The sequence below is a fragment of the Pygoscelis adeliae genome, unplaced genomic scaffold (assembly GCF_000699105.1).
Source record: "Pygoscelis adeliae isolate BGI_AS28 unplaced genomic scaffold, ASM69910v1 Scaffold10, whole genome shotgun sequence".
In the NCBI taxonomy this organism is placed as follows: domain Eukaryota; kingdom Metazoa; phylum Chordata; class Aves; order Sphenisciformes; family Spheniscidae; genus Pygoscelis; species Pygoscelis adeliae.
In genome coordinates, this window is record NW_008824053.1 from 3,548,385 (window position 1) to 3,562,019 (window position 13,635).

The window sequence follows — 13,635 nt, forward strand, 5'->3', positions numbered from 1 at the left end:
ATCTTACTCTGATTTCCAAAATCTAGTATGCAAATTCGATGTGTTCAGCCTCTTTGCTTCTTAGCTATGTAACTGCAAATATAAAAGAATTACACTGCTGCAATTTTCTTGTACAAGTATTTGTGGCAGTTGATACCCTAAATTTTCAAGATTAAAACAGTATACAGCGTGTTGCTTGTAAGGGTCTTTCAGAAAATGTCAGCAAGTCTTGCATGAATAAATAGTTCAATTAAGATCAACCATAAAATCAGAGTAATTTTGCATACCGTATTACATTCTGTTGATTCTGATGAGAAAACACTGCATTACAGTCATCGCATCCCCAAGCTAGATTTCTGGGGCCATCTTAAAGGCAAAGGAAAGTGTAGGTGAGAGAGTTTGGAACTCAGTAGCACCAAAGCTGCTGCTGCTTTTAACTGAGGCAAGGTGCTGTTAGCCAGTTCATCAGTGGGATCTTGCCACGAAGCAGGGAAGGAAACATTCTGAAATGTTTGCTACAGCCCTGAAGCAGAAACTCCTGATATTTTTTTTCCCCCCACCGATATAGTATCTTTCACAAGCTGGTGAACTTGGAACAAAAAAATGTGAGTTTATAGCAGATAGGGCCATGATTTTATGAAAGAACTCTTTATTTCCACGTAAACCCCAGCTGTGCAGAAAAGTGCTGATTAGATGGTAGTAGTTAAATTTAGTAAGAAATGCCTTGCCTGAAATCAATTTTGATACCCAAGTAGAGTGCGTAATATACCCTGGTTTAAACCTTTTACTTTTAAGCAATCTGTTCTTCAGTTTAGCAATGTCTAAAATTGAAAGACCACTTTCTTTTACTGTTAACATTTATAAGGGAATTTGAGATCCTCTGCTACAAGGACATGATATGTATTTACCAAAACGTCTTCCTTCTGTGTGGTTGTTTCTATGTACTAGTGTTTATTAAAAGAAAAAAAAAAAAATCCAGTCGTGCATATCAGCTAGTAGATTCTGATGAAGGTCCTAATTCATCAGCACATTTTTGCTGAACTCTTAAGTGTTTTGCTGACTTAAGCCAAAGTTCAAGAGGTTTATAACTGGAACCCAGGTTCAGTAATCCTAATTAAACTTCTTTGGCTTTATTATGCCTTAATCTGTGCACAAATCTCATGATTGATACAACACAAAGCTGTGATTGAGATTGGAAGCCATAACATATATATTTATATACCCATGAGTCAAGGAATTCTGCTTCCTTCATAGAAATTAACTATGCCATCTCAGAGCTCTTCTCCTCCTCCTTGACATGTAAAGAAAGACGATCTTTTTTGGCAGCTACTTTGAAATAATGTCTTTTGTTTGCCCCATCCCCCCCTTTTATTTTTTCATATTCACTTGCCTCTTCTGTTTTTCAAAATATCTTTGGAAATAATTTTTTTTTAACTGTAATGTTATATCAATATACACACTTTTAATTCTTTACCATATGAAAAAACTCATGGTTTACTTTTGTAAAATGTTTCATCTCTTTTAGATATTGTGCAATGGACCAGGAACATGTGTCCCTGTCTGTATATCTGCTCTTCTTCTTGGGCTTCTAGGAATAAAGAGAGCAATCATTGTGTATGTAGAGAGCATCTGCCGCGTGGAAACTTTATCCTTGTCTGGAAAGATTCTTTACTACTTTTCAGATTACTTCATCGTTCAGTGGCCTGATCTAAAGGAAAAATATCCCAAGTCAGTATATCTTGGTCGAATAGTGTAACAACAGAAGACAGGCTTTACCTAAAATAAACTCTGCAAGCTCCTCACTGAAGAAATGCATTCATGTAGGAATTTATTTTCGAGGATTCCTGTTAAGAATTTAGGCTGGTACTGGAAAAGGAGACACCAATAAAGATATCTCTACATTTAAGTACATTTTTGTGTAGTTGTATTTATTGCCATCATGTAGGTCTGTTCACCAATACCCCATAATGGCCTTAAGTCTATGCTGTCTCTGTTTTCATCTAGTTTTCCTGCTGTGTGAATGGCAATTTTTGTCTACAAATAAATATGGGAATGTGTATGAATTGTAACATTTCCTGTAAGGAAACTTTGTGTAGTTTTCTAAATTGTAAGAAACAAAGTCTTGTTCTAGCACAACAGACTTTATTTCCTGTATGCTAGCAGTGAAGTCCCTTGTGATTCCTTAGAGTATGAAGGAAACAGTTATATTAAGTTGGCTTCATGACAGTTTGTACGCTACAGTCTTCCAAAACCCCCAAAGCATTACACCAGTATCATTTTTCCTCTGGGCTTGTCAAAGCTGTCCTTATAATCGTAGTGCACCTTTTGAAATTTGTTGCTCACTTCTAAAGATAAATAAAAAGGTGACAAGTGTCATGCTACAGGCACAGTACTTAGAGATTTAAGAAGTACTTTCTTCAAAGCTTACGTGCAAAAAATCCTCAGCAGGTTTACATCACGGAGAGCAAACTGTCACTTGGGAAAATTGAACTGGTTCAGGCTCTAAAATACAGAAAAGAAAAAAAAAGTGTTACTATCGGTAATAGGGGAAGGAACAGAGTTTCCCTCTCTTTTCCTGGTACAGTGAATTTGACTTTCAGTATATCCTGTTTTCTCATTTTAAGCACCATACTTTCAGCAGTACAATATGCACTTAAGATTTTGACATGGAAAATGGTATTCCGTACACTGGAACAACTTCTAAAAGGTGTTTTGTTGGAGCTAAGTGTGTGAAAGTCTACTTTAGCATTTCACATTCATCTGGCGAAACGTAATTCTACACACTGTTCCACCTACAAAGCAACACAAACACATCTGTCATCTGTACGCACAGAGCTATGTGTCTGGCTACAGAAACATATACGAAGAAAAAAGCTCGAAGAAAAGTAGAAACGCTCTGCGGGCCGCACAGCCTGGCCCTGGTGAAGCCGACAGCAGCTCCTCGCGCTGCCCCGGGAGCAGACTCAACTCTCCGAAGCCTTTTCCTCAGTGTCGGATGTCAAAACCTTGCAGCAGCTATTCTGGTAGGGAACGGGGGTTGGAATTTGGTTGAACAGGAACGGTGGTCCTTGCTGTTAGCAAACAAGGATCTAGAGGAATAGTCTGCTTTATGCAGAAAATCATCAGAAATCATCAGAAAACATTATGCAGAAAATCGCTGTCATGATGTTGCGAGGCCCTGTGGGGAAGCCAGCCGTTATAACCTGTCCAACAGGCTTAATAATCCTCAGCATAAGTAGAGTCCCTTGATGTGGTCACATGTGAGTTCAGAACAGAGAGTTTTTGTGGTTTTTAACCTAGATTATGTCTGACATTAAAGAGCAGTTAATAGGTTAAGACTATGTGGGAAGGACTCTCTGTGCAGTACATACTCAGGTCCTTGAACGTGACCTGGCTGAAGTAAATCTGATGTGTGCAAGGGCTTTTTTTCCCTGGACTGGAGCAAGGACTATCTTATCAGGGCTTTCTGCATAGTTGCAGACAGCTTGGTGAATTGGAGATGCGCTGGACTTTATTATGGCTAATGGTAGTTTATTTTAGATTAGTGCTCTCCGCGCCGAATCTTGCGCTGAATCTTGCTTTCTGTTTTGCAAGGGAACTAGAGTAGAGGGGAATGAGGACAGAGGCAGCCTCTTCCTCCGCTCCGGGTAAGGGGCAACAGCACAGGATCAACGCCCCGAGGGTTAGAGAAGCATGAGAAGAGAAAGGCAATGAATGCTTCCATTCATGCACCACATCCCGTGCCTGAATAGCCCGCTGGCCTGGCAGGGAGGCGGACTCCTAGACCGCCTCGCCCGTAAACACAGCCAAGGCTCAAACGGCGCTGAGTTCACATGCTGCTTCTGTGTAGAGCAAAGCAGAATGTAGCCCATCCTCGTCCTGCTCTAGATTTATATCTCGGTGAAGGCATCTCTGGCTGCTTGGTTCCTCCCTTAGAGCCCTGACCAGGGCGGGATTTTGGCTTTTGGTGCGCTTTCAAACTGTGGGTTCATAAACTTCGTGAGTCTGCCTTTGAACGCCGGGGAGTTCCAGGAATTCTCTTCCACCTGTCACCTGCATGGCAACGACTACTGCTGAAGGAAATCACTTGCCTGCTCAGACTTGTAGCCTCCCATGTAAACGCTCTGAACGTAACTAGATTTCTTCACAAGAGGCTGTTCTGAAAAACTGAACTGCTTCAGGCCATCTGATGTGGAGGAATCGCATTTTCAAGGACTTGGGAAGACTCTTCCCCCTTCACTTCACTGCCGGCCTTTTGGGGGAGCAGAGCCAAGAGAATCTGCCTGTGTTCCCCCAACTGCATGTTCTTTACTCTGTTTGGTCAACCTGGAAAACACAGGTTAAAATAGCACCTATAAAGTGGGTTTTAGTCCGGATAATGGACTATGAGAGAGTGGGACGGTACCCATTTCCTTATATTTGTTGCTGTTTTCCTTACTGATTACTGGCTGAAATACCAACTTGAGTTAAGGACACTTACTTTTCGGCAGTTTATAATTAGTCGTAGTAAGTGAAAACTTGGATTAGAAATGACCCAGAAGTCTGTAAAGTTAGAGCAGCTAGAACTACTCAGGAGAGCTCAGAAACGGAAAGATCACAGCCTAGCTCTGACCGAAGCCTTCAACAAAACGCTGCATCGCAACCATAGGGGACGGAACACGGAAAAGAGTTCCTGGCTTGAATTCTCTTAAAGGAAGTTTTCTTATCAGCTAGATTGACTTTTCCTTGAAAAGATTATCTCAAGTAACTGCTGGTTCTCTCCAAAAGCACGGTGGAGGCGAAGTAAACTAGCATTTTGTTATTGAGTAGCTCTTATCTTTTGTTTGTAGTAGGTGGGTACAACCAAACTGTTGTTGTTCTAGGGGAAAATTGCATTCTCCCAGCATGGAACAGAAAACAGCGCTCCCAGGGTCTATCCAAAGACTTCAAGGTCGCTGACTGGATTCCTTATATTTAGATTCTTGGGTTTACTGTGTGTCATTCTTTCCCTTAAATATTAACACTGAGGCAAACACGTTTGCATTATGTATGTGAGGCATGTTTGGAGCGAAATACATTACCTCTTTTTTCTCCATTTCCGAAAGAGGAAAACGTAATACCTTATGGATTTAAAGGAAAATAGGGAAGAAATATATTCTTAAAGAAATCAAATATGACTTTATGGAAATATCATCACCAAAATTGGCAAAGATTCGAAAGAGAACAGAAGGCATCCAAAAATTCCTTCCCCAAGTCCTAGCCTGGAAGCCAAATTTTAAATGAGTTTTAGTTACCAGATTGTTTTATCTAGATATGCATTAGTTGACAAATACAAAGTGTTCAGAGTTGCTTCTCTTTTGACCTGGTTGTCTTCTGATGGAGAGTATATATTGCATGTACATTAAAAAACAGGTTAATTTTATTTTAGAAAAGGAGGAAGGGAAGATAAAAGAGGAGCGCCAGTTGGACTGTAATAAAATAACGATATGAGAAGAAGGTTGACTCTTGATAAAAACAGCTTAGAAGATTATTTCCACGTTATGCCAGAAGAAAGCTAAACAGTCTGATCTGAAAGCTAAACAGACTGATCTACTTTCAGCCAACGAACCAAATTTCTTCCAACCCTGCAGTGACCGTTCCAATAAAGTTACGCTGTTCTGTAACATTTTGCAAGCCGTTAAGGGTTTCTGGGGACAGTAGTCAAAGTCTCAAAAGTAACTTCTGAAGTTGTACTCGCATAATTCTTCAGGCACCTGTTTCTCATGCAAAAACACCCTGTCATAACAGATGACAGTTAATGCCTTGAAGCAAAAGATTGCTGTAGACAAATAGCACATAGACCATTTCAGAGAGACAAACACAAATCATGTTTGCAAAGCGAAAAGATCCTCTTTTATCTGTGCAAGGGGCCACAGGGTCATAAACAGACCCGGTGAGACCATCTTTTCCATCCTGTTTTCAGCCCCTAATGAGCTTATCAGCGTGCCTTAGCCAATGTGCTATCACAGATTGCATCCAAGCAGCAGCCCGGTGTCCTGGGACGGGCGAGAAAGCAGGCTGCCTACATGGGAGAGTATCTCAGAGGCAGTTAGGTAGCGGCACTTGCACAAAAACCTTTGCTTCGTTCAGCGCCAAGCGGCACAATCCAGTTGAACACATTTTTGCCCCTCGCTTCAGCCCTTGGCAAATAGCACAAAAGGCTTGCTGTCACCATTTCTCTCTAAGGACTGTGTCTCCTGCGTCTGCATGATGGAAAGGAAGGGTTTTAACAGACCCTTGCTAGACGTCTTCACGGTTGCTCAAACACATCGCGTACACAGTACTTGTATTTCCCTTCAAATCATGTTTGTGTTGCCTTTCCCTCTACTGATCACGCCTGAAACCAAGTCAGCATGGTGGGCTATGGAGTTACAGTACCGCAGCAGATACAAGCTGCTGATCATAGAATCATAGAATAGAATCATAGAATCATTAAAGGTTGGAAGAGACCTCCAAGATCATCGAGTCCAACCATCAACCCAACAACACCATGCCCACTAAACCATGTCCCTAAGTGCCTCATCTACCCGTCTTTTAAATACTTCCAGGGATGGTGACATCCCTGATGGTGATCTTGCACTGCTCTTATTTCTTCTTTAAAGGGACCTTTGCTCTCCCAGCCGGAGGCGCTGGGAATGAACGCAAGCGTACAAGGACTGTAGCCATGGCCATCCCACTTCACTTCTGGTAGTTTGCAGCGGTGCGCTCGGTAAAAGCTTAGTGACAAGCCAGTGCTTGTCATAAATGTTGACGCTTTAAAAAGTCACTTTTTTTCTTTGATTTAAAACTCACTGTGCAAATCAGAAACATACATTTTTATCTAACATTGGCTATTTTAAGACAGTATAGCAGGGATAAGCAAAAAAAATGTCTTCGTAAACATTTTCTACAGCAGATTGCAATGCCCCTTCTCAACCTTGCATAGGCCGGAGCAGACTGCGCTCATATTGTCCCTGTAATGCATTCACTGTTCGTTTGGACACAGGTAGCGTCTTCCCTTCTGGTCGAACAACCACGGTGTATGTAAGAGCTTTCATCATTGAGCTACGTGTCAGAGACTTACCAGCGCTAGGAATAGATCATACAACCCTTAATCTACATTTTCAGACTGACTTCAGGAAACTAGCTCATTAAAGTAATTACGAGCTGGTTGTTGAATGTAGTCTTTAAGACAACCGTTCCCTAGGACGTTAGTTTTTAATTATCATTTCAGGAGAATAGTCTTCCCTTCTTTAAGTAATGCTGTGCGAATGAAGGACAGCTTACATGGGATGAACGCACGAAGATCATTTAACTGAAGCTTATTTAATTGTCAGTAGAGTAATGCCCTGGGAGGGTGGTGGCTGTATTGCGGGACAGGAAAACACAGTTCGGAAATTTTACAACAGAAAATGAAAGCTTTCAAAAAGATGCAGATTCGAAGAAAACTGAGTTGTGTTCTTGTACTAGATCTGACAGCCACAGAAGTCAGAAAACTGCTAGTGCTGGTCACCGTAAGGCAGAGCACAAGCAAGCACCGTGTAAGGTGTTTGAAGCAGCTCCCCGGCTCTCAGTCCGTACTTGGATATTCCTCCCCTTTTGCTGGCCCGTGCCGAGACCACACACTGTACCAATAAACACCTGGTTGGGTTTGTTGGTGTGTTTATATTTTTTTTTAGGAGGCGGGTGAGGATCTAGAAAAGTAAGCGGCGAGCCCTTCTGGTTGTTTGCAGCACAATTTGAACCTAGGCCTTTCTGAAACTTGGATTTGACTGTTTTTTAATCGCCATACTTCCTTATAGCATAATGATAGTCTCATGACCAGTACCGCTGAAATCAATACGAAGTACCTTGAGGCAGAGGTCATCTGGCAGAAAACAGCTTCCTAAGGGACAGGATTTTGCACGAGACTAAGAAAACCAGTAGCTTTCCCTGCAATAGCTTTGGACAGCAGTTTTCATCTGTATTGCCGTTTCATGCTGCAGCGGTAATGGAGAAGGAAGAGAAAGTGATGTGTGATGCAAGGAGATTGATCTGTGTTGACATGCTTATTCAAACTCAGGTGACTATTCTGCAGAGCATAAAATTTCACATTTAATATTTCTTATACCTTTTTTACCTCCTCGCCCCCAAAAATTTTAATGTGTTCTATAATCCAGTTAATGGGTCAGACAAAAATAAGCATGCGACAGAAATAAGCAATTTCACATTTAGCTGTGCCAGTGATAGGCTTTAACCACACATGTATCAATAAAAGGATGTTTTTGTTGATTGATAACGTCAGTTTTACACATACCTTCTGTTATCTTGGCTCATACCTGCGGAACAAAGCTAAACAAGATGCTTGACACGTTTGTTATTCTCTAATCAGAGAGAGACTGGGGGCAATAATAATATTTAACAGACAAAAATGGGGGAAGTGAGTGGTCTCTGCAAGGAGTGTTTCATGTTTCCAACAAGTTATAGCACTTTATCAATTATGACGTTACGCACGTCCGACAAGTCTATTGTAAACTGATGCTTCATGAATGGTAGCACAGACGCCAGTGCAGTATGACCAGACCTTTAGCACTGTTCCACACAGAATGTTTCATTTGGGGTTTTGGGTTGGGGTTTGGGGTTTTTTGATTGGTTTTTTTGGGGGAGGGGGAATGTTATTGAGTGTTTGTTTTTTTAGTACAGAAATCAGGTATTCACGACTACGCAGTGAGATGACCTTCTGGAACAGTACTGGATTTAGACGGGTGCTCAAAGAGATTTTGTATAAACTTCAGAAAGCGAGAGAGAGAGAAAGAGAATATTCATAGACAGCTGAAGTTGTCCTTGCACTATGCAGCAGATAATTTTTAAAGGAGTCCATAACAGAAAGTTACAGTGGTTTGGGTCTTTTTAATATCGAGATTGAAGAAGCACTTTAAACCGTGCAGTGAAGTTTTTATACATAACCCTGCCCCTTCTATGCACTGATGCACAGAAAGTTCTTAAAATCAAAAAACCCTCTACGTGGTTTAAGAGTGGATATTTGTGACGTTATATCAACAGTCAGATCTGCTCAGTTAGCATTACTGTAAATTCTGCTTTCAGCTGCCAGTAGTTTGGCAATTAGTGTTTCCTGCTTTATTGTTATACAGTGCAATTGAACTCCGCTGCTTTTCATTTATGATCCAGCTTGGGATGTCAGCTGACACCGAAATGAATGTCCTAACCTCCAATTCAGTGGCTTAAAGGATATCTCCCCAACGTTCACTGCCAAGATGAAGCCCAGAAATTATTATTCAGCAGCAGTAAACAGGGCCTGTCTTTGCAGGCAACCATTCGTAAAAAAGCAAGCGTGACAGCTGGGAATCACAGTTAGTGTTCTTTTCACAGACACACTGAAAAGCAAAATATTAAAAGTAATGCTGCAGTATTTGTAAAGAAGCACTTAAGCGATATCTTAACAGCTCTACATTAGTATTTGTAATAATTCCTTTAAAAAGTAACCTGGGTACACTAAGTCAGATTTTGCAGTGTAGTTAGATACAAAATAGATACCTTCAAAAATTATTGGTGTAGGGATCTCCGCTCTTCTGTCACTTACAGACAGAAGTTGGCCACTGACAGGCAAAGGTGATTATCTCGGAACGCAACCGCAATTCTAAGCGTATTTTTAATTTAACTCCAGACTGGAGATAATTCCTGAAAATCTTCGTCTAACTTCTTCCTTAAATAACAACAATGGGGGTAGAATCGGAAGGCAGAGGAAATACAGAAAGCGCTGCTTCCATGTGAAGTACTACTTTAGGAAAGATTGAACAGATAATTCTGAGAGGAAAGAAGTTACTACTGCTGCCAACACACAGCAATTAAGGTTTTATACTGCGTAAGCTCAATTTACTACTGGCCTGTAACGCTGAACCGTGCTGGCTGTGCTCTACGGAATGTTTCTAGAATGTCATGCTCATTTGCCAAGCTTTTCCTCTGAAGAAAGTTTATTATACAACGCAGATACAAAATAAAGTTGTCTCTGTTTGCTTACAGTTTTTAACCTCCGTAAGTAGAATCTTCCTTTGTGTTTACAAGTAAACATTACCGGTACTTTCTACCTGCACGCAGCTCTCCCTCCGCCCCACACCCCCCATTTTGGAGATACGTCAACAGACAAAACACACGCGAGAACTGCAGGTACAGAACCCTACCGTCCCCAACGCTGCATTTACTACTGAGTAAGCACACCTAGCACATACGAAGTGACATATTAATGTCACTGAGTCTGAAACAATAGGTATTACTTGCAGTAAGACTTAAGCAAATAACTACTTTAGACAGTAAATCTTTGTTCCAGTTTGGGAGGAAAAAAAAAAGGGGGTGGGGGGGGGAGAGAGACTTCTCCACAGCACCAAAAAAAGAAACCAAACCCACCCCCCAAAAAAACCCCCACACTCAACATCTTTTGGAAATTCTGAAGTTTTGTGGGATGCAATACAAGCATAAAATGGACAAGATTGATGATCTGGGATAAAGTGGCTAAAAACCTCAGGATTCTGTATTCTGGTACAGTCTTAGTTATCTGAGCATCAGCCATTCCTAATTCCCTCCTCTACCCCCCCCAAGCCTGAATCACATCCTCTGACATCTACTGAAGGACATTAACAGTGACACGGATTACCCGAAACCCCTCTTGCCCAAACAGATCTGGGATCCTTACTATTGTAACAACTGAGCCCCCGCAGCCGGGGGCGGCCAGCCTCTGGCTCAACGTCGCTGTATCTCAGCTAGTCACCCATCACGTGCGGCGCTCAGCAGTCTTTTCTCCTGCGCACCATTTCAGACCCAAATAACCCTGTAAAGCACCCGGACTGTCACTTGCCGTGTGTTGTTTTGCTCTTGAAACTACCTTAACTTCTAAGCAAAGCTTTACTGCGGAAGTTCAAAGAGGGATAATGAACTGAAGTTAACAAAAAGGCAAAAACCCCGCATTTTCTCAAGCTTGTAAGAATACCACGTCAGCGGTGGGAAATATTTCTGATGAGGAATTAGGCTCATTTAGAAAATACTACCTAAGATAATGAAAAATGGAAGAAGTCACGGAATTAGGCAGCGAGGAGAAGGTTTCTGTTCCTTTTTTCTATATTCAGATCTTGACTATTAAGACAAGAGTGTTACTGGATAATTAACCAGCCTTTTAAAATATCAGCACTGCTCGAGCATAGCCTTGTTTCAATAAGTGAGCATGAAGATTTTAACCATCAGAAAACTGACCTATCCATAGGTCAATGTGTTTTAATTATTTTGTGTTTGGTATCCAAATAAATAAGTTTGAACAATGCAACGTGAAGTCGCATAAAAAGTTACCACATACTATTTTAAATTAATTCTGTTCTGAAGTCATTATTGGGGAACACAGTGGAGGATAAAGAGAATAATTGGTTGAACACACCATTCCTTGAAAGACGCGAATTTGTCCAGACCCTGTTAAGAGTTGTACTCAAACAGAAGCAAGGAGAATATGCTCAAGTGGCATAAAAATCAAGTTTTGGGATTCGGGGAGGGAGGGATAGTGTTCAAATCAATCTCAGATCACGCTGAGCGGGCACCAGCCAAACAGTAAATGTAATAGCCTCGGTCCACATCCTGGAGAGCCAGAAATTGCCTCTTCAAAAATATGTATGTGGAAAGCTGCATTTTATATGTATATATGGAAAATTAAAGTGGTAGCTAAAAGCCAAGAATTATGGAAGCACAAAATATCACAAAGTTATTGTTTTCTCCCTTCCTCTAATTCCCTAGTCGGGTGATCCCCTCCGAAATAGAGCAGAAAACTGACTCATGAAGCTTAACAGAAAAAATAAGGGAAGTTTCAGGCTGCAAAGTCATTCTGCATCAACATTAACTGGTGATATCATTCATTTTTGCATCCGCTGAGAGCTTAAGAAGAGTGGGACGCTTACTTAATATCAAGCCTTGATAATGTTAAGGTGTTCAGCCAGCGGCCCCTTCCCATCGGGCTCGAGCGCTCCCTCGGCTCCTGGCGCAGCATGCTCCCAGGCTAACACCACCGGCTAGCGTGAAGGCCACTTGATATTTCTCGCTGTCGCTACAGTATTAGAGTTCAAATACAGCTTCTCCGTTGGCAATAGGTGTGCGTACGCACGTCCTCCGCTCCCTGCCACTGGGAGGAAAAATTCTGGCGTATGCTGGTCGGTCGGGCCAGGCCCCGGCTCTCTGATGTCCAGGGCCGCCAAGGAAGCAGCCTGGTGAACTTCAGGAGCAACAGCGTGACTGATGGGAAGTTTTAAGAAGAGCTATCAGAAGCAAAATAATTAAGAAGGAAAAAGCCACCATTTTTTAAGGGGTCTAGTGTTTTCTTTAACAGGAGCACGAAGTTATTTGCCTACCAAAGTCTGCCTTAAGTAGAGATATGAAAGCTGAGTTATGTTTTCTTTCATGCTTGTGAAGGGAAAAAAAAAAAGAAGAAAAAAGAAGGAAGACACACAAGTCTCCTCTCCTCCACAAGGAGCGGTTCTGGTAACGCACGCTGTCCCTGCAGGCATTTCCTTTGTGTGTTTTGCTGTATTGTGTTCTTGTAGGTAAACGCCACTGTGAAATAAAACGGATGGCTGTTAATATTTAGCTTGCTGACAAACGGAATCAAACACTCCGGACACTTCGGTGCACGTACGCTGGTGACACAGACTGTCTGCAAATGTTTTAGGTCCTGCTGACGGAGAAGCGAAGCCCACCGAACAGGAGGGAGAAATGACACTGACCTACCTGCTGCAAGCCAACAAACTTACTTGCTGTTACGATGCTCGAGGAAGAAAATCGTTAAATATGTCAGGCATTTTGATTGCACAGCAAGCAAGCCGAAGTCCTTTGTTGCCTTCTGCTTGTGTACTGGTTTTAGCAAGTTAAAAACCAATACCAGCAGCAGGCCTTTCACTCAGATTCAGGGGGACGGGGTGGGGGGCAGACAGGGGGGACACGCGGTGACACAGGACCCCAACACTAATCAGGTTGCAGGTAAGCTGTATTTTTAGTCTTCTATTAGCTCTGTCCAGGAACATACTTTGGCATTCAACTATTCTCTAGCTTTACCCCCACTGATAAGAATGCAACTATCACATTTTAAGGGACGGTCATGGATCTCAAGTAAAAATAAAAAAGCACAAGAGTCTGCCGTAAGCTTATTTATCCACAGCTAGCACTACCATGTAACAAAAACCACCCTCTATTTTCGTAAGAGGATGGAGGACAGGAGAAGACATCAGTGTTAGAATCAATTAAAAAGCGGTGGATTGAGAAGCAAGCATTTAGATATTCTAATAGTCTGAATGTATTCAGTTTTGTTTTAAGTAAAGCTTAATCTCTACAAATACAAACATTTAGATAAGTCTTTCACTTCAGCAAGTTATTTTATCATGAACGCGAGTAACATTTATGTCCTTAAAAATTAGGCACAAAGGGGGGTCTTTCCCAAAAATAAGACTTGGGCTCCCAGTCTTACAACTGCCAGAACCGATGCTTAAAAACCCTTCCCAAATCAGGGATTTCCACCACTACCGCCTTTCAAGAAAAGTCTGGGTTTATATATATATATATTTCCCCCCAAACAGTATTTCAGGTTCGGTCCTATGCAATTCTCTGAGCATTTTGGCATCATGTGCATCTCTGAAGACA

The 13,635-nt window shown here is 41.7% G+C and overlaps 2 protein-coding genes across 2 annotated transcripts in view; both read left to right on the forward strand.

Annotated features, from left to right (window-relative positions):
- The window catches only part of ALG14 (ALG14, UDP-N-acetylglucosaminyltransferase subunit), a 23,294-nt gene extending 21,196 nt beyond the window's left edge, over nt 1-2,098 (forward strand). The window contains exon 4 of the mRNA XM_009333864.1: nt 1,505-2,098. Within this exon, the coding sequence (XP_009332139.1) occupies nt 1,505-1,735 (231 nt within the window). The 3' untranslated portion in view covers nt 1,736-2,098. The remainder of the gene's footprint in view (nt 1-1,504) is intronic.
- Nucleotides 2,099-2,816: 718 nt separating this feature from the next.
- CNN3 (calponin 3, acidic) overlaps nt 2,817-13,635 on the forward strand; it is a 41,594-nt gene continuing 30,775 nt past the window's right edge. Inside the window, exon 1 of the mRNA XM_009333865.1 lies at nt 2,817-3,002. Within this exon, the coding sequence (XP_009332140.1) occupies nt 2,817-3,002 (186 nt within the window). The remainder of the gene's footprint in view (nt 3,003-13,635) is intronic.